The sequence below is a fragment of the Sipha flava genome, unplaced genomic scaffold (genome assembly GCF_003268045.1).
Source record: "Sipha flava isolate LNK unplaced genomic scaffold, YSA_version1 249_pilon_pilon, whole genome shotgun sequence".
Lineage (NCBI taxonomy): Eukaryota > Metazoa > Arthropoda > Insecta > Hemiptera > Aphididae > Sipha > Sipha flava.
Window position 1 is genome coordinate 1,206,377 of NW_020272898.1, and position 22,299 is coordinate 1,228,675.

Genomic DNA, 22,299 nt, shown 5'->3' on the forward strand with positions numbered 1-22,299 from the left:
TTAAAAATATAACATAAAACGATATAGTAAGATTGGTGAATGTTATTGTTTATTTAAAAAATGTAATTTTAGGTATAAATTTCATATATATATTTGTTACATTTTAGTCGAAGTAAAAGGTGATTTTTCACAAGCCTTTACTATAAACAGTAAACATGTAAATAAGCCAATCATTCTTGTTCCATTCTTTCACTGTTTATTTAATTAAGCACTTATATTTGGAAAACATAAAATGTTTTCAAAAAATCATTAGCAACTTGAACACAGTTTATGTGATTAATATTTCTGAGTAGCCGGTCATGTACAATACCACACTGGAGTGCGTTATCATAGATATTAATAGGTGAACGGCCACTTAGATTCTTAGTCGACTAGGCCGCTGGTGTTTAAATGATTAACCTAAATGACCAAATAGGACGTAATTGGCCAATGATTGACGTGACAACGGGGCTTCGTTTCACAACAAATCGAACGATGTTTCGAATCTTGTATGTAGTCTGCAAAAATATAAACCGCTTTATAAGACATTCGCACCTCAAAGAAAAATGAACATAATAAATTCTTACCTATCGGTTATCACAGACGTGATTAATGTATTTTTTTTTTTTTTTAAATGTCGGTTTTTTTGACGAAATGCTTATTAACAGATTCTCGGCGGGGGGATTGGCCAGGTGCTATTGCGCCAACGAACACTTTGCTTGGTAACGGATCGCTCTGCAGATACGTTCGAAAAACGGAGACGGTGCATACGAATTTCGATGATGGTTAAACGGCTGTAAGTGTACACAACGTTATGACGCGAGACGGTGAATATGTCTCGAAAATGAAAATAAATAGAGCACCACCGCAATGTTGCGTCCACGTGTTCGGCTGCGGCGCGACTGAGGCGAAGGACGACCGATAACCGAATTTCACACATTTTGTACAACAATAATTTATACTCACCTCGACCTGTTTTTGGTCACCGACCAGCGACCAGCCTCAATAACCGAGTTCGTTACGATCGTATTCCATCGTCGCGATGCACTGCGATGGTGTGACTCGCACGCATTAAACTGCACAACGACAATCGATCTCCGACGGTCGACACATCGCGTGTCGCGCACAACTTTGTCCGTCCCCAACGATCCCGTCGACCAGTGTTCCGTGTTTCGCACCATCGTATCGGTAAGTTATTGTAAAATACTAATATTCATTGTCGAGTGTGCGTGATTAAAAATTCTAAAACCGTTAATTAATTATTTTAAATATATGGTATGCGAAAACGACCTATGTATAAATACGAGTGTTTATATTATCGTGTAAAAACGTTAAATATCCATAGATCTAGGTCCTATAAAAATTAAGACATGATATTTATAATCCATGTGGATATTGGGCGAAGGATGATCATTTACGTTTTCCTTTAAATACCATACTTTGGCCACGTGCTCCCGTGAACAATTGATTCGTCACTTGAAATTAAAATCTATTGTTTTCCATTCTCTTGTTATAAACTAACAAAAGAAATTTTGCAAAGTTATTTCAAAATAGTTTAATCGCGTTAAATGTTTCTTTAACCTTATAATCTATGCGATATTACATCGTAAAAAAGAATAACACTCTAAATACAAATTAACGAATCAAAAATATTTACAATTAAAATCCCACGGTTTGATTCTGAAAAGTTATAATTATAAATGTAAATACTTAAGACTCCTCGTCGGACCATTAGATAATTAGTTGATTAATTATACCGCGAACAACGGCAACTGAGTACCAAAAGTTGTATAAACGGTGAAAATTGAATTGTTGATAAAACGGTTCATCGTGGTAATTTTTTTAAGACATTTTCTGATTCGTGTACTCAATATCCAATTAAATAGAAAAAAAAATTTTTTTTGTTCGTCATATTTTTGAGTTAAGTTACAGGTAAACATTAGGTTTACATTAAGCACAAATGAGTGATTAAATGATAATAACTATTGAAGAGGCCACCCTCATAAAGATGGTACTTCGGCGTGTGAATAATTAAACAATGAATATACTTATTTTTGCTAAATAAATAGGAGTTACTCATGACGGGGTTCAAAAAATTCAAATTAGTTGAAAAACCCCGATCTCAGTTAAAGCGCATTAAATAGTTAAAAAAAATCGATATAGGGTAAAAATAATATTACGAACTACGTAGGTACATCAATGCCCGAATACTAGTATGTAGTTTTAAAGTTTTTCGGAAAGAAAGTTTTTTTATACCTACGTACAATGGATTAAAATTCATAACAAACGGTATGTTTATGTTATTATAAAACAATATAAGTTTAATATATTTAATACCTAATTTTTGCGGATTAAAGTTTAAACGAGTCCGTCTTTTATCCGATTACGAGAAAAATATAATTTAATATGAATAATACTTAAACTATCATAATATAGTATAATATAGTAACTATACCATAACAACACAGAAGCTACATGGCAGTTAAATGCATTCAAAATATATCTATAGGTTAAATAAAAAACTGAAATGACATGAAATAATATGCGCTAATAACACCAAAATATTAACTATAGGCCAAATATGCCAATACATCCAAAACATACAAAAACATGCACTATTAAACTTTTAATTTGTACTACCTTTGTAATGAAATGGATTTGTATCTCACTTAACATGTTCTCCTATGTAGCAAAAAATACATGCAAATGGTGACGGTGCTAGAGTTTGCGAGGCCCTGGGCAAAATAAATCTTATAATTTATATTAATAAAATATTTGAAATTCAGTTATATCAGAATCACGGGGCCTTAATTATAATTTAAGACGCGAGGCCCTGGGTAACTGCCCCTATTGCCCACCCCCTCGCGCCTTCTCTGCATGCAAATGCATGAACTTACAAGCCCTGTTTATAACTATACGATTACACGTGTACGGACCACAGTAATTACGCTCGATTAGCACTCGTTTGACGATACGACTGTTACAGATAGAACATTGTTATAATTAAAAACCGGATATAATTGCATTAAAAATATCTTAATATTGCTCTAAAAAGATACCAAAATTGCAATGAAGATGTATCAAAATTGCAGTATAAATATGTTATAGTTGCAATGAAATACATTAAAATTACATAGTAAAATCATATCAAATATATAATCATTAATTACTTACTTTAAATAATATTTATATAATATTTACAAAATATATAATTTTTCTGAATAAAAATTTATAATTATATACATCTCTAAATTGTGTTCTTGAAAATTGTATTCTCTGTTACTTAAAATATGTTTATATAATGAAAAAGTACGTTCAACGTCGACACTTGCTATCGATGCATACTTAAAATAGTTTAAGAATTGGATGCTATATCTAAATAAACATTTTGATTTCCTGTTATAATCTCAGGGTAACTTTTAATAGTTTAATATCCTTCATTTTTTTCTAAGACATATTTTAATTTATCTTTAACTGTTTTTCCATTAGGACCGGGAATATTTATGGAAATATTTATAATAAATATTTTTATTTAGTTAGTATTTGTTTAGTATTTACTTATTTATTTATTTAGTATTTATACTAAGTATGTTTAAACTATTAAGTAATTGACTAATTGATTCTTCTAAGCTAGTGAATTTCGTGGATAACCCAGATAAATATAATTTTAAAAATCCTAAACTACATTTAACTACATGTAAAAATTTACGTCGTAGTTATATTTTTTTTGTAAAATCACTTAGGAAATAATAATTTGTATATTTTATCACATGAAGTATACAAAAATTACAATGATTGCAAAAAATTTAAAAATCGTTAAAAATTGCAAAAAATTGCATTATTAAATTAAATAGGAAGACTGTAATTAATCTGATCCGTATACATACATATTTTAATCAGATTTTATTTACTGGGTATCAATAAAAAGTTGCAATATCAATTAAATCTGGTCTCTAGTTATAATACATTGTGCGTTATAATCGTTTGTTTTGTCGCCTTTCAATTGTTTCATACCCGGGTTGGATATAGGTATCTAGTGGTCCCTTGGCGGAAAGTATTGTGGACGGTAATATACGATTGCGTACGATTGTCCCTTTTAGTAAAACGATTGCGTACGATTTCTCTACCTAGGCCTTAAAAACATTACGATTGTGTACGAAAATGAGTGCAACGTTGCCAACATGTACTATTAAATTAAATTAAATTAAAAATAATAATAATATAATTTAAAAAAATCATTATTATACTATTATAATCGATTAAAAACAATATAAGATATTTAAGTATAAAAAGTACAATAAAAATTAGATGGAATAGCTTTGGATATATTTTTTTGTATAGTGGATATTTTTATATTGATTTCAGCATGCATTTATTTCAATGCCTGAAGCACAAAGTATATTGGTGGATGTGCGTTATAGAATTGAACGTTAAAAGTTCTGTAGAAACTTTCTGGACCATTTGTTGTTCTAACATTAAAATACGTAAAAATTACAGAATTAATAATGATCTAAATATTTTATGTCACTTTATTTTTATGTATCAGAACATAATAAACTTTAAAGTTATATTGTACAAGAATACTTCCAAATTTTTCTTATAATTTATAAAACTATGGTACCTTTTATTTATTGATGATTCTTCAACCCATATATTAGTTGGAAATGTACAATTTGGTTGTATATAATTGTTATATAAAATATATAAATTATATTGTTTATATTGTATATATTGTTTATAAAAATTGTATAAAATATAAGCAATCGTTTCCTAAAATAAGTTATATTACAAATTTTTACGATTTTGAACAACGGCAACATTGCACTATGTATTGGTAGGTAGAATGTACGCAATCGTAATATTGAAAAAGGTCCATACAGAATCGTATCATACGCAATTGTAACGCACCCATTGTGGAGGTCCCTTATACATAAACAAAAAAATATATTTTTTACTCATTAAATAACATTTACTATCTATCATATTTAGTAGTAAATAAATACTTAATTAATAATAATAAATAATCATAAAAACCATCAAATCGGAATATAAGTCACGTCATCAAACGAAAAAGTGTTCACCGAAAAATAAAAAAATAACAGCAAATGTGTGTAAATGTATCTGAGTTGATAATAAATATTTCACGTCAAAACAATTCACCATTTGAGTACATACACATATTATAAATATGTATATTATTATATTATACATATTATAAAAATTATTACCAAATTTCTATCTTAAAATAAGGGTTCTCATAAAATGGATTAACCATACAACGTACTCTTATCTCTCGATAATCATTTTTTAACGATATCCATTGCAATGTTCGAATCTGTTTATATTATTACCACAGATTTGTCAATATACTATTAGAACGCAAATATTAAATATATTATCCATCCCAAAACTGATACAATTGCATTCATATAACAGCTCATTTTCAAGTATTAATTCGATGATGGTAAACTAGGGCTCTGCGGTTATTTTATATAATCGATAATTTTAATAGATTATTTTCCATATATTACAAATAATCGATATAACTGCAATTCGATTGTTTTCGATTATTCGATTAATCGATTATATAATCGAATAATCGAGATGGTACGATTATTTTCGATTAATGAAAAAAAATTATTAATTGACTTAAATAATAATTGAAAAACATAATAATCGAAAATTAATTATAATTAAGATTATACTTTATATATTATGTCATTAAAAATATTTTATGAATATAACATAAATATAAAATGTTTTCATTGTAGTTGTAGTCATGGTATTGTTATTGAAGTATTTATATTCATAACTTAAAATCCCTTTTACCATTACTAAAATAATATAAATATAAACGAGTTTAGTGTTTATTTTTAAAATTTGATAGAACTGTTATTGATACAAAATTATATTTATGAATAAGTTATTCAAGTTAAATAAGTTATTCCTTTCACAAGTGTTGAATTTGAATTTGTTACAAAAAGCATTATCAATTAATATAATTTTCATTCAATTATACCAATCACTATTATCTCAAATTTTAAATCTTGGTATTCACAAGTGAAAACTGTAATAGTTTTAATAACTTGTAAAACAAGTATTCGAAGATGTACATATTTAATATTCAGTAGTCACCCCTGAAAATCGTTGTTAGAAAAAAAATAGTTTTTATATGCTTCGTAAAAAACGTGCATAGCATACAAGTGTACTTAACTGTTATAATAAGTAGTAACTGTAAAATAGGCCTGAGCCTAATGCATTTGATTATAGTTCGTTTCCGTACGATATAAATATAACGAATAACCCAATAACCCATATAAATTTGACGTGTTAAAAATAAGAAACCCTACATACCTTCATTATTTTAATTTAAGAATACTCTGTTGAACAATTCAAAACCACAGTTAACTAAAAATCACCACATTTAACAAAATTTCTTGGATGAAAAACCAATAAACATAAATTAAAATATAAGACAATAATTTTCATTATACGAATAAACTAAATTAACTGTATAAATATTTTTTATCAACACTATCATGCTCTACAATTACATTATTATTAGATACATACATACTCGTATTGCGATGAACATTAATACCATTATACGTTACATAATATTATAAAAAGTAATAACTAATAACAAATAAAAATTAAAATAGTAATTTGCGAATTAATCGACGTAATGATACATAATTAATAAATATAATCGATTAAAAAATGTATTCCCAACGTATTATTAGAATATACTACTTCGAAAGTTTAAAATATACCAAGGTTATCCACTATGAAAAATGATTATAATATTTATAAATCGTGATTACGTATATATTTCGTACTTTTAGTTACAAAATATCTATTTATTTGAATACACAAATCTCATAATCCAATCCATAAGAAAACGATATCAACAATGATTTTTATGTTGTATAATAATTGCACATACATGAAAAAATGTATAGGGATCTATAAATGTGTATTGGTAAAATCTGTTAATCTATGAAATTGCTTATTGTATCTTATGCCATTTATCGGTGTTACAAACAAATTCACTCATTATACATACTTAATCATATGTTGTATAATAATCAAATCATGGCTAAAAGTCAAAAAATACTAACGTTTGTTTCAGATTTCAACGTGACATTATCACAATAGAATGTTTCCAGCAGTTGTAATAATCGTCACGTGCTGCACGGCAATTGTGTTGTTCCTTTATAAGTATACGACTTACTCGTACAAGTACTGGAAGAAAAAATCAGTGATATCCGCCACGCCCGTCCCGTTCTTCGGTAACATCAAAGATCATGTGATGTTAAAAATGACCCAGGGCGAGTGCTTGAAAAACATTTACAAGTAAATATCATATAATATTATTTATTGTTATATATATTCTTGTACAAAAAATCGCGTGGTAATTATGAGCATGCTCCTATACTCTCTAGGATAAATGGACATATAGGTGCTCAAACTGGGGTAGCCATTTCTGGATTTTCTTGGAAAAAATATATATTTAACCTAACATATAACCAGATTTGTGCCAAATTTATTCAAATTAAATATGTATTAAAATTAAAAATTATTTCTGAAAATGTTATTTTTCGATCAATCGCCGCGCGGTAAATAATTTACAATTATTGTAATTGCGATCAATAATTTGCGATAAATTGTTAATGACCAATTGTCATGTATCCATTTCAAGCGTATACATTTATAATTAAAATGCAAAATGTATGTATTATTCTAATACTACAACTAAAATAATATTCTTCAATACAGGCTATGCTAATAGAATGATTGCAAATCATTCCATTATTACATTTATATAACTATATTCTATTTGTATCATGTTTTTTAATTTTTTAAGTAAATACCTATTATTTTATTATTATTAATAATTATTATATAAATCTTCGAGCTATAATAGTTACCATGAATTAACTATGTATATATAGATCTTGCTAGTCCTTATTATAATTATAATTTTTTACTTCATTTTTATGATATTAATTTTATTTTATACTGTTTATCTACTTATAAATATTTATGTTTTGTTGACCTAACTTGTTACACGAAATATATATATATATATATTTACATGATTACCAAATATTTTCCAGTGACTTTCCTAATGAAAAATTCGTGGGCATATACCAACTGCAGAAGCCAACCTTGTTGCTTCGAGATCCAGAAATCATTCGACAGTTTCTAGTGAAAAGCTTTACACACTTTACCGACAGAGGTTTCTTGTATGACGGACATAGGGAACCATTAACCAAGCACCTAGTCAATTTAGAAGGTGACACGTGGAAGATGCTCCGACAGAAGCTTACGCCCACGTTTAGCTCCGGTAAAATCAAAAATATGCTGGGACTACTGCAAGGCTGTGGGGTACAACTTATTAATTACATGGAGGTAAATAAAATTATTTCATTCAAATAATATCAGAAGTTTTTGATTATTTTTTTTTTTTTTTTTGAAATCGAAAATAGTGAACAAATTAACCCAAAGAAATATATGAGTGATAAACTCCATGTAAATAAAAACACCTAAAACACCTTCAAATTTGTTATTTTACATTCAAATGCATATAAAATTTCAGTATTTCAATATTTATATTAGTACTTTTTATAGTAGTTTTTCTTAAAAAAAAAAATTTAATACGTAAATTACATTTTCTAAATATCCCTTTAATTAATGGTTCCGAAAACCCGAAAATTCCAAAATAATTTTACCAGTTTAACTCTTTGGTTTCTTTAAAAGTTACTCTTATGATTATTAGGTATCTCATTATTGACATAAATATATCAATATTTTTATAATAAACCGTGGTTGCCAATATTATTTTGCTTTATGAATTTTCGTTTATAAGGGGCAAAATAGGCAATTTAAGAGCAACCTTGAAAGCAAATAATATTAACTCTACACTTCCGCCGTACGCAAAGGTATAATAGGAAAAATAGTCACCCTGGAAGTCATTTTTAATATGCTGACTTTAAGTTTATCAATTGCCCTCTTTTTACTTCGTAAATACGAAACTGATCAGTGATTACAATATTATTTACTTGAACTAAACAAAAGGATGTTCATACCTTGACATTTGAGTTGTTGATATATCTACAGATTTATATTGTACATGTTTCTAATAATCTGATAATATAACGATAAATATATCCGTTGATTTTGTGCACGTTTATTTTCGGTTAAAGGTTCCATTGGTTTTCATTTCTTCATCTCTGAATTATAGAATTATGATGACACTTAATGTTCAAATAATTAAAAAATAATCAAAAACAACCTCTTACGAAAATAATCATCGGTTAAACTCGATGGAGATTTTATTCACGCGGTGCTTTTGACCGAAATATTAAATACAAAAAAAAACGACTAAGCGACTTATTGAATAACGCACAGAACAACTGTGGGTGTAAATATCTGGATACATTTAGGCAGCCATCGAGTCCGGAAAGTCGGAATTCGAAATGCGTGACTTGACGGCCAAATTCACGACGGATGTGATCGGCACGTGTGCGTTCGGTATCGAGTGCAACTCGTTGAGGGACACGCAGTCCGAGTTCAGACGGATGGGATGCGCGGTACTCAACTCGTCCGCGTCGTCGGCGCTGTCCAAAATCGTCCGGGTGTTCTTCCCGAAATTGTTCAAGGCGTTGAAACTGCGCACGTTCCCGTTTGAAGTGCAACAATTCTTCTTGGGCGTCGTCAAGCAGACCATCGACTTCCGGAAGACCAATCGAGTGCTCCGGAACGACTTCATACAGCTGTTGCTCGAGATCAAGGACCAGAAGCAGCCGAAAAACGCCGACGACACTGCCGTCGAACTGACCGAGGAACTGATCGCCGCTCAGGTAAGTCGTGTACAAAGAGTTTCCGAAATATCAGTATCGAGATGCGTGAATGATCGCCAACAGTATTATCCGTCAGAACTTGTGGGAGCGGAAAGACGACAAACATATTATAGTTCCTCGAGGAAAAATCACCAGATAAAAATATAAACTTTAATCGGTACAATTTGATTTTCAGTTTTGACCATTTGTATGTAGATGAACTTCTCATACTTCATAAAAAAAAGAAATCTCGTATAGTTTTCCATACGATGTACAATATACCGCGGGTTGGTCCCCTTGGTCAGCGCTCGAATCGGATGAAAACGCTGAGTAGCCCAATTATTTACAATTGTCAGCTACCCCTACGTGGTGAAGGGTGTGACTCCCCCCCCCCCTTTGAGAGTAAAACAATGTTACGAACGTTCATCGTTTTGCGTAATAACGTCTCGCTATAATTTTCCAATTCGAGCGCATTATCTCAAAACAACTGGTGTACGTCGTTTGAAACGGTAGACTGTGGCGAAAGTGCATTGGTGCCCATACTATACAGCATTATCTAGGTGTTCGTGTTCTTCTTGGCCGGTTTTGAAACCTCGTCAACGACGCTGAGTTTTTGCCTACACGAGATGGCAGTCAACCAGGAAATCCAGAGCCGGGTGTACAACGAGATCAACGAGACGGCCGACAAGTACGGGCTGCCGCTATCCTACGAAGCCATTTCGTCAATGGACTATTTGGAACAGTGTCTCAAAGGCAAGTATAGTGTTAGCACGTAGCCGCCGCAGTGTCGCGTACTTTCGAATTACGCGTTTTCAACAACTTCGTCTAAAACAGACAACATAATAATATCGATTTGCACAAAACCGTTACAGCATTACGTTCGTCCGATATCGTTTACCGGTAGAGACATTTCTCAACATTTGCAGTTGATGTATACAAGTAGGCAGATTTATTATCATGTATAATTACGCCCCACTTACGTAACCGATGGTGAACACTCGTACTCTATAAGGTTAATCCAAAATTAGGACGACAAATGATCAACACGTGCAACCCGTCATACTGTAGTTTCAGTTACCATACCAACTACACATTATATAGGTTAGATTAGAATGTAGATACGTCGTTTATGTGCGATTTACTTCATGTTGTGCGTATAAGCAAGCGCAGTAGCATTTTTATGCAATAGATGTACGTGCTTATTTATAGTTTGAAATGATAATGTTGTACGCCGATTTCGATTATTCTCGGTTTACACAAAGCACATCGAATAAAACTATGCAATTAATAATTACAAATTTTTTTAACAACATATATACATAAGTTACACCGATTCGGTTTAGCTTTAATTTTGATCTATAGAAAATACATTCGATAATTGCATCGGTCGTGTGCTGCAGAAGTCCTTATCGAACTCTTATCGAACTTTCTATTTGCGCCTATGCCGGCAAGTCTCAGAAAACTGAACTGAAATATACTGTGTAGCGTATTTTTAATTTTTACACACCTACATGCTCATACAATAGATGTCGACCGAAACACGTGAGTCGTTTAATCAAGACCCTTTAACATCTTCGGTCGGGTAAGATAATTTCGTAGACACTACACCGATCTGTATGCCACCAGATTGTCCACCCGCTATACCCCTAACGCAATAATCGCCCTTAACGCGCATACACATTGCGCGGAAAACATTACAATTGTTATTAATATTTTATTATGTTATCATAACAGTTACAGCGGTTCCCAAACTTTTTTCGTTCAAACCTCAGCAGTATGCTAAAAAAAAAAAAATATTTACTCAACAAATTTAAACGATCCAACACGAGTGACAATTTTCGCTCGAAAACTTTTACTGTTCAACCGTTCAAACGATCCAGTTTGTGCGACAAAACGGTCTCGCGATAAATATCAGTAATTTTCACTCCCCGCGCAGTTTGTGAACCGCTGCAGTGCAAGAGCTTTAGCGTGACTCTATCCGTTTTTATCGGTTTGCCCGCCCCGGAAAACACACCGCAGAAACGATGAGAAAGTATCCGCCGGTGCAAGCGCTGTCCCGGGTGTGCACCAAACCGTACCGGATGCCTGGCATGGATGTGGACGTGGACGTGGGCACGGCCGTACTGATACCGGTATACGCGATACACCACGATCCGCGGTACTACGCGGAACCGGACACGTTTGACCCCGAACGGTTCGCCAGGGACGGCAGCGCGAGGCCCGCTGGTACCTACCTGCCGTTCGGCGATGGCCCGCGCATTTGCATTGGTACGTACATGTAGTCACACGCGGGAGGGAGAGGGTGGATTGATATGATCGCAGGGTATTCGTGTGGGCCGCTTCGTTTGTAGTTTTTAAATACAGTTTTTGTGTGAATTAACGTTTTTCTCAAAAGAGAAAAGCGTGCCTTGTGGGCCACGTCGATTTTCCCGGGACGAAGAATATCATGAATCCACTCCCACTTATCCGACCCATATTTAAATAACATATATATATATATATATATATATATATATGAAGGGTACAGGAGAAAAACGGTAGTAGTCCATTTCTGTGAATTTTTCAAGAGAGCAAAAACAACCACATAGACTACAATCATTCTTCCATGAGCATATATAGACTTACTTCTAGGGGGAGGGGGGGCAACTCAAATTTTTTTTTAATTCAGGCTCAAAATTTACAAGTAAATATTTGATAGTATTTAAATCTGATGAATCCTTAATAATTGTCGTTTTTTTTTTTTTTTTAATCTAATGCCGGATCTACTTCGAATCGACTTTAGTGTAGTTATTTCTTAACACCTATCTGTGTTTTGAAAGTTACGCTTATGTTTTATTTGATTTGACCAAAAAGCCAATTCAGTATTCGCAGCCACGCATAATTTTATTTCGTTATAAAATGATCCACATTAAAAAAATTTGAAATGTGTATTTCACATATAATCGATTCCTTAAATACGAATTAAGAGGTGACGATCGTCTCTTCGCCCCCTCCCCCCCTAAAATACGCCACTGCATTTTTCACTAGTATACCTAATCTTTTTCCGTAAATATTAGCGAAATGAGATTTTTTTTACGGAATCAATTTCAACAATCAATACTACTTCCGATTTGTCAAGCCATAAATACATAACCGAAAAAAAAGAACTACTATATTTTTTATTCTGTACCCTTCATATATATATATATATATATATATATATCACAGGCGTGCACAGACTTTAAGTTTGGGACGTGCCAGGGAAAAATGAACTAATTAGGTAAATGGGGTGAGGCAATTCTTCCATTTTTCTTTTATCACCTTTCAATAACAGATAATACAAAATAATAATTCTATACACAGTCTTTAGATTAATCTTTACAGTATTTTAATTAAATTCATAATTATATATTAATTAATTAAATATGCACTCAAAAAAAGTGTAGGTAATCACTTTGTTGATAATTTTCTTAGGTACATCATTCTTGTTAGTAAAACTTTTACAACAGAATAAAATTAACAGAGAAAAACAATAACAATATAAATTTTATTATCGTTATATCGTATGTTATTATACACATCACATTTAAGTTAGCAGTAGTAACTATAGAATACAATTTTCGGGTAGTGCCCAAGCACATTCGGAACACCCTGTACGCCTATGATCTATATCCAAATCTTCGGATTTGCCTAGTGGAACTCATTCATTTTGACCATTATTCTCAACAGGAATGCGTTTTGCCATGGTCGAGATGAAATTGGCGCTGGCACAATTCCTTCACAGCTACTCGGTGTCATTGAGCGACAAATCCTGTGCGCGTATCGAATTCGAACCGGCATCGTTTTTGTCGTGTCCCAAAGGCGGTATATGGCTGAACGTCGCTAAAAGATGAACCATCCTGCACGTGAGCTAAACTTAAGAGCTCACAAACGGTGGCGTGACAAACTTTATGCACTAATGAGGCACAATAATTTTTATTGTCGAACCAATCATCGATTACAATAAAAGTTAACTGTTTTTGAAGAAAATATATTTATTAATTTATACGTTTCTTTTAACATATCTGATGATCAAGTCTAAATTGTGCTAATATCATTTTAAAATAAATTTCGAAATTCCTTTCATAGCTCAAAAACATAATAATTTCCAAGACCCGAAATACCCACCACTTTTTTAATTTAAGACACGTGCAACAAATAATGTCCCCATCACGCCACTATCATCAAACATTCGTGTCTAGTTTGTATAACAAACAACTAAAATATAGAACTGTTTCTCTACCTGGGGGGGGGGGGTCGTATCCATAAGAAATAATTTAACGCTGATGTAGAAAAACAAAATTTTAACTATATTAAAAATAAACAATACATACTCATTATTAGGGCTGGGATTTCGATGCACTTTGCATTTTTTTTTTCTGTACGATGCTTGTTTTGTTAGATTGTTTTAGGTATTTTAAATTAGAATAAAAAAATTTATTTTGCATTTTTTTCGCATTTTTTGACAATTTTCGATTTTAAGGTCATTTTTCTCATTTTTTAGGAAATTTTAGGTTTTTTTTAAATAATTTTTGGAGTTTTTGAATTTAAAACTATAGATTGTAAATTCTTTCTACCGACGGATTAGTATTATATAGGGTATGCAATGTAAAAGTTATTGTTGATAAAAGTTTTACAATACAACATAATATGTTATATATATATGATATATTATATCAAGAGACAAACATATAAATAGAGTACAATGAAGAGAACAAATTGAAGAACAAGAAAAAAATATATATATCAACAAAAACTTATTGGGTAACAACAGGAAACACACTCTCGTGATTTAGTGTAATAACAACAAATTAATTTTTTATTTATTAATATATGAGGTAAAATAAAATATTCATGTACATGTAATATAATTTTTTAATTTTAAAAAGATATTTTAAATACATTTTAAAGGCATATTTTGAGTTTTTTAAGCCATTTTTGTATTTTTTTAAGATCATTTTTTGAGATTTTTAAGGACATTAAAATCCTAGCCCTACTCATACTACATAATAAAAAAACGAATATGTTAGTTAGAGTATACACTATAAAATTATTTTCATTCAACTAGGAATTAAAAAACTCGTATTTTTGTTTCATCAATGGTTAACGATATAATATATTTTGTAATTGGTAAAAAAGATAAAAGCTTAAATTAGTTTTTATTATAAGGAGGGGGCTTGAGATGACTGATTTTATTTTTTATTTATTTTGGAGGTCGCGATTTTAATATGGTTGAAAAACGCTGGTACAGAGCATACCTATTGCGTCACGTGCGGTTTATGCATATATGGAAAATGACCTCAGCGACCACGTACTATAGCTGATTTCATACGACCATAACATTAGTATAAGCAGCTGATTTACTATAATTGTTTAATGTATTCCATCAATTTAAAAAATAATGCACTTTATTATGTAAATTATGTTACTATTATATAATAATTATAATTGCTTTTCAGTAAATACCTAATTTTATTCTTTATTTATTGTTTCTTATTTATATAAAATAAAAACATATTATTTTTATAACATCATAATTAATTTTATTGTGAAATTGTAAATTTGACACTAAGTACAAAATCATCCCCAAATGATAAATTGTCAGTACATCCTTGCAGTACCCTTACTATTACACAAATGGTATAATACTAGTTATGGGTTACTGCTTTTTATTTTTTCTCTCTTTTCCTAGTTCCTTCCCCTAACATCAACGTCAACGCATCATGACCGAACATTGATATCACCAAATTCTATACAGTCCAGACATATTAGGAAAAATATTGGAACTAATTCCTCAAAAGCTGAATTTTGGTACACAATCAATCTATAGTTTACTGATTGACATACTATAAGTCCCCAGACATGCCCCTAGTGCATAGCTCTTCATCCCTTAAAAAGGGGGTGCGTACCCTCTTTTCAATTTTACACTGTAACTTGTTTAATTTTGGACTTACAGCTAAAAAGTACAAAACAAAAATTAAAGGCCGTAAAATTGTCAATATAAGTATGTCATTTTGTATACTTAAATGATCATGGAATAGCGGTAAGTAAATTTTTTTTGAAAATAATTGAATTTTTTGAAATTTTTTTTTTTGTTTTTTTAAGCTTTAGCCAAAATTACTATTCATACGTCAAAATGAATTATTCGAAAAATTAAAGTCCTAATAATTTTACACAAGATTCCAATTTTTATATTTTTTTATATGTAATACCGTAGTCTCAAAAATGTTTGATATTTGTAGCAGTGAGCCATAGTTATTTGCGATACTAGAATATTTAACATTTTTGTAAAATAATATAGTCTAATAAGTTCAGCGTACGTTACCATTGAACATTACATTAGTCCTTAATACTAAACTATGAGCATAATTATTTATCCCTTATAAAAGGGCTGAGCATTTTGCTGGTTCGCACATTTTCGTACAGGTATAACTGATAACTGTCAGCAAAAATTCTAGTGCTGGAGGTTTTTTGGTGAAATTCGGTCTTATTGTATTTCCATATGTTTCCCACCCCCAATCTATTGGGTTTAATATATTGCCACGACAAAGTTGCACTTGCAAGTAAGCTCGAAAAATTTGTTGTTTTATAGAATTAATTGTTGGCGGAAGTCGACTTAATTGTACTTGTTTTTTGTTTGAAGCAACGGTTCTGTTGAAGACATATTATCTATACTGGTTCAACGATGTAATGAATTTTGGTGCATTAAATAGTTTCAAAAGAAATTCTTGTCCAACACTGAAAATATCATCAGCTGAAGATGACTCATTATTGAAAATAAATAATGAATCTTGAAGTTCTGAATATTTCTGAAATGTTTTGACGTATTTCAGTTTTCCTTGTTGAAATATTGATGACGCGGTATCGCATCCACTTATTGCGTGAATAAACATAAAATGCGGAATCATATTTTGAAATTGTTCTTTTAGAGTCTGTATCGAGTAAAACTTGGTCTTCATTTTTCCTCTTCCAGGTTTTAGAAACACGATTTGATCACTCTGTGAAATACTCTGTGTCAGTTTTCAAAAATTGATTAGGTGGAGGAAAATATTCAAGATTATATGGTACTGATCTGATACCTTCACGTATCGTAGTAGTATATGTTTCTACAATTCTTAATCGTTCTTCTTTCGTATCCCTTTTTTAGAATCATACCACGCATTCATCAATTATTTATACTCTGTGTTTTTGAAACTAACTACCGATTTTTTTCCACGAGCTGAAGTTATAAGTATGTCATCACCGTACTTCTCTTTTCATTTATTTCTTAAAGTTTTTCCTTCTCATAGCCCTTCCATCTTATCAAATAACATCTTCATACTAAATTGGCATTCATTTTCGTTTTCAATAAAATTGCACAAATTGGAAAAAGCATTTTCCAACCGTTCGTCATGCGGTCGCCTCCTTTTTCTATTTTCGATAGATGGGAATTGATTGTAAAATTTTCGTTCACATGCCTTATGGTATTTTGCCTCTTTAGCAACTAAACAAATAACACTATTTATCCGCCTAAGTGAAGTACTTAGCCCAATCGTCACCTCTTTTATTCACTACATCCTAAATTGATTGTTTGAAATAGAGTATAGAGACATTAACGACAATACCACGACGGTCTTTATTTAATTTAATTTCTAATTCTTTTGAACATGGATGATAACAAAATAAACAATTTTCTTTAAATTTACATAAATATTTAGAACTATAGTTATTCTATAGTTTCTATGAATACGATACCGAAATGATTCTGATAATGGAATTTGATAAAATCCTGACACAAAATCAATTACACTAAATAATTGACATTGTCTTAATTGAACTAATATTTTTGTTATGTTAGGTAATGGATGAAATTCATTTAAAGTGACTTCATTTAATGCTTTAAAATCTATAACTACTCTAAATTTTGGTTTACCACTTGCGTCTGATTTTTTCTTCACTAATAATAAAGGTTGCATTCCACTGACTCATATATTGTTCTATAATATCATCATCTACCATTTTCCGAATTTGTGAATTTATTTTATCTTGTTGCCAATAGGGTAATCTTCATGGTCGTTATAAATTGGTGTTTGATTATCTTTTAATTTAATATCATACTCCGGGACATTTGTAAAAGTTATGTGGTCTCCAGCTAAGTGAAATATTTCGGAATATTGTTCATAAATTTCAATTATTGATTGTTTTTCTTCTTTATTCATGTGTTCGGTACGTATTCAATTTTTTATTTTATTTATTCTACTTATTTTATTCGAATTATATTCAGCATTATTATTATTCATTTTTAACATTTTATTTAATTTAAATAATTTTATATTTAAATCTTCTTCAGATATATTTAGTAAAACTCTCATATTTAGGTACTTAAATCAAAATTGCATCTTTTGAAACTATCTATCTATCTAACTATCTATTTAATTTTTCGTTCAATTTGTTTTAAGTCCTTTATTATTCAATTATTGATAATAATTGACAAATAAATAAAAATTATTGACAACTTTGAAATTATGGTAGGCTAATAAAAAAAAATAGAAATAATTCCCATTTCCGTCGGTGAGTAGAAGTTTTGTAGTGGTCCTACCCAAAAACAATATCCTAGCTACGTCCCTGAATAACTGATAAGTAGGTATAGTCAAAATAATAATATTTAGATTTAAGATTTAGTTACTTTATTATTATAATCAAAAAATCATCTTGATATCTAATACATAAATTGTCCATTTTTAGATAACTCGTTTGTCGTCCTGTTTCTATAATGAACATCCTTTTTTTAGTGTTCACACATTTATATTTTAAAAAAATTTGAAATCTAACCTATGATTTCTATCAAATCTTCAGTAGCTATTTTTTTTTCAAATTCAAATCCTATACGTTTATAGTTATTAATAAAACAATAGTAATTAATGTAACTTATAATATTGTGACATCTTAACTATCTAAATTAATTTCAACTTCTGTAAACTTTTATTAAGAATATAACAAACTGACGAGGTACCTATAAGTTAATAAAAATAAAAAATGCTCTGAAATTTTGTTAAAGGATACCAATTGAAATTCTTGATATTGACCAGTTGTATTTTCCTTAATATTCTAATTCTTACATATACAATCAGATATTTCTATGTTATTATTCTTTACTCTTTAGTTTGTCTATTATAATTTTTATAATAGATCCGAGGTTCAGGAAAATATTACTATTTTTTTATATAATTACTTACATAGAACTGGCTATATTAAAAGTAAAGTACTTAAAGTATTATATTGGGAAAAATAACTTTTCATTGCTATGATGATTTCGCTTATTTACCATAAAATTAAACGCTGTTAATTGAATTCAAATCATCCAAATTGATCCAAGTCATCTATAAACTGAACGAAACAATTACAAAATTATTTCAAAATGTCCAATTATTTCGTTCGGCTTATAGGTGACTTGGATCAACTCGGATGACTTGAATTCAATTAACAGCAGCGTTTAACAATGCAGAATTGTATATAATTTTGTAGTTTTTCGGTCAAAAATATTATCAATGTCCTGATTTATCTGAGGAAACCAATGATAAAATCAATTGAAGACTATTCAAAACGTACATCGGTATTCAAATCCAATTTAATTTTACCACTAGCTCAATCGTATAAAAAAAAAAATATTTTTTAATAAGAACTACTAAAAACGTTAAGCCGTTAAGCGAGAAAAAAGCCATCAAAGTGGGCTCTAAGTTGCGGTCCAATGCCAATCTATTTGCTACTGGCATTGGTATATTAGTGTTCTGAAGTTAAGCATGCGGTCCAGAATGCGGAAAAATATATGAAAAAGAATGTATGTGAAAGCCACAAAAATTAAAAAATTAAATCAACATTTTAAAATCGTTATTGTTCATATACGAAGAACTAAAACGTCAAACTAATATCCTATTAGAGAAAGAATTAAGAAATACTACGGAAAATGAACACGTAATAAATAAACTTGGTGAAGAATTAAGGCGCCTCAATATTGAAATTGACGATTTAAAATCGAAATTAAAAATTTCAACACCGGGACCAAAGTAATATATAAATATTGAACGAATATTAAGAGGACGTCTCATAGAAACGTGTTGACATACAACGTTCGAGAGATACCGCTGTCGTGGCATGCCGAAACCACGCCTATTGTCTACGCTACAGGTCCGCACGTCCTAATCGCGGGAGAGGCACATTATTTAATCACAAACGACCGTTTAGAACATTTCGCATAAAACTAATGCGTGAATTGTCGCTCAACGCTGGACACTGGACTTGAATAATTCACATTAACGAAAAACTGCGATAAGATAAAATCAATTATACCGTTCAAAAGACTATAAATATCAGATACAATGTGCTCCTTTCCAGACATTCCAAATTTAAAACTATACCGTTAAAAAAAACTAATCGTATAGTACGCTAACGTATAATCTTAATTTATTGTCTAATATAAGTCTCTGGTTGGTGACGTATAAATTAATGAGTACCAAAATTTAGCTATCGCAGTATTTATTAGACTATATTATTTTACAAGTGTTAAATATTCTAGTATGGCAAATAACTATAGTATATAACTATATTGTAGCTTATCGCTACAAATATCAAACTTTTTTGAGATTACGGTAAGATATATAAAAAAAAATAAAAAACAGAATCTTATGTAAAACTATCAGGTCTTCGTTTTTTTTTAATAGATTATTTCGACGTACGAATAGTAGTTTTGGCTCAAACTTAAAAAAAACAAAAAAAATTCAAAACAATGTTTTTTTCAAAACAATTTTACTTACCGCTATTCCATGATCATTTAAGTACACAAAATATGACATATTTATATAAACAATTTTACGGCCTTTAATTTTTGTTTTGTACTTTTTAGCTGCAAGTCCAAAATTAAAAAAGTTATAATGTAAAATTGAAAAAAGGGACGCACCCTCTTTTTAAGGGATGGAGAGCTATGTACAAGAGGCATGTCTGGAGACTTTTAGTATGTCAATCAGTAAGCTATGGACTGATTGTGCACCAAAATTCAGCTTTCGAGGAATTAGTTCCAATCTTTGTAGGATTTTTGTCTAATTTGACTGAAATAATAGGGTGTCTCAAAAAGAATGCAGGATTTAAAACAGCTATAAATAAAATTAATTTCTTTAAAAAAAATAATAAAAATATATCATTCTCTTTAGAAGTTAAGGTTTAACAGTGAAAAACAATATTGGGCATATGACACTCCCTGCTAGCCCTACAGGCGATTATTATTTCCATACAATTTACCGTCACTCGATCGCACATTGCCCCATCAAGTTCGTTGAGGACGCGAAGAATTTCATACTTGAGTTCTAAGACATTTCACACTTTGTTCTGATAAACTCGTGGCTTAGTGTATCCCCATCAATCACACGGCGTCAAGTCGCAAGATCGAAATGGGTTGCTTTGATTTCCACGCTATGAAAGGAACTTCTTGCGCACCAGAGTGATTGTTTCTCTTGAAGCGTGACAAATTGAAACCCAACATTTTTTATGTTCATTTGGTCCAAACAAGACCAAAGAAAATTATTGAGTTCAGTAGGTATTCTTATATGGTTACAGCAAGACGGCGAAACTTGTTACACTTCAAGAGAAACAATCGTTCTGCTCCGTGAGAAGTTGCCGGACAGACAAATCTTGTTGCGTTGCCAAAGCTACTTCCAATGTTTATCATATTTAGTTGAGTTTATTATCTAATATTATTTATCTATTATAATTTTTTATAAATTTAGAAACTATTAACAATTATACTTCAGCAATATCCAACTTGGGCACGGCCACCCACTTGATGTATTTTTACATTTAAGACAGTCGTTTTATTCAAGGAAGCGCTAAGAGATTCTCATTAGATAAATTGTTTTTTGATAAAACCAATTATTATATACCCTCTAATTTGAAAAAAAAAGTGGTGTTAGTAATTAAGGGTTTTCCCTCAACCAATAGACCAGATTTTTATTAACAAAAAATCATTAACCTTCAGATATTCACAAATAACATAGGTAAGTATTTTTTTAGAAATTTTTTTGTAATAGAAAATTTAAAATTATATTCTAAGTAGATATTTACATTTTTAATTAAAAATTTTATTTATTTTTCAAAGATACAGGTATACTGCGATGAGATTTTTGAAAATCTGGAGTGCATTGAATGAAATAAGGTCGGGATAAAACTACAACACGTCTAAATAATATTTAATATGATTCATTATAACTTATTTACGGGTAGTAAATTGAGATATCATAAGTAATTAAAGTAATTAAATGAATCTTAAATTTTACCAGTTATTTACTACACAAATTTTTTTTGCAAACCAAAACGTGTATGGCTTGCTTAAGACAAGAAATAAATATAGAATTTTATAGTTAAAAATAATAGCTAACCTTGAGATACAATATTCCAAGCAGGTTTTCATTAACATTTGAAATTTAAATTA

The 22,299-nt window shown here is 30.4% G+C and overlaps 1 protein-coding gene across 4 annotated transcripts; it reads left to right on the top strand.

The window, feature by feature from the left end:
• The first annotated feature begins 994 nt into the window (after positions 1 to 994).
• On the top strand, positions 995 to 15,257 carry LOC112684357 (probable cytochrome P450 6a14). 4 transcript variants are annotated; one of them, XM_025555840.1, is made up of 7 exons: positions 995 to 1,167; positions 7,112 to 7,335; positions 8,100 to 8,394; positions 9,429 to 9,845; positions 10,385 to 10,577; positions 11,844 to 12,092; positions 13,533 to 13,696. In XM_025555840.1, exons 2-7 carry the CDS (start codon positions 7,139 to 7,141, stop codon positions 13,694 to 13,696), a joined length of 1,515 nt encoding a protein of 504 aa, XP_025411625.1. In that variant the 5' UTR covers positions 995 to 1,167; positions 7,112 to 7,138. The 4 variants fall into 4 exon arrangements, 3 of the variants coding, with proteins under 3 accessions (XP_025411625.1, XP_025411627.1, XP_025411626.1); XR_003148689.1 differs by lacking the exon at positions 995 to 1,167 and adding an exon at positions 15,057 to 15,257 and having other exon boundaries at positions 7,139 to 7,335; positions 13,533 to 13,811; XM_025555842.1 differs by lacking the exon at positions 995 to 1,167 and adding an exon at positions 15,057 to 15,257 and having other exon boundaries at positions 7,139 to 7,335; positions 13,533 to 13,708.
• The last annotated feature ends 7,042 nt before the right edge of the window (positions 15,258 to 22,299 follow it).

Bases quoted from the DNA above. Each gene is read 5' to 3' on its own strand.
- LOC112684357 (XM_025555840.1), top strand. From the start codon at position 7,139: ATGTTTCCAGCAGTTGTAATAATCGTCACGTGCTGCACGGCAATTGTG. The intron at 7,336-8,099 runs GTAAATATCATA...AATATTTTCCAG, and splicing joins TGCTTGAAAAACATTTACAA to TGACTTTCCTAATGAAAAAT. The intron at 10,578-11,843 runs GCAAGTATAGTG...AACACACCGCAG, and splicing joins TTTGGAACAGTGTCTCAAAG to AAACGATGAGAAAGTATCCG.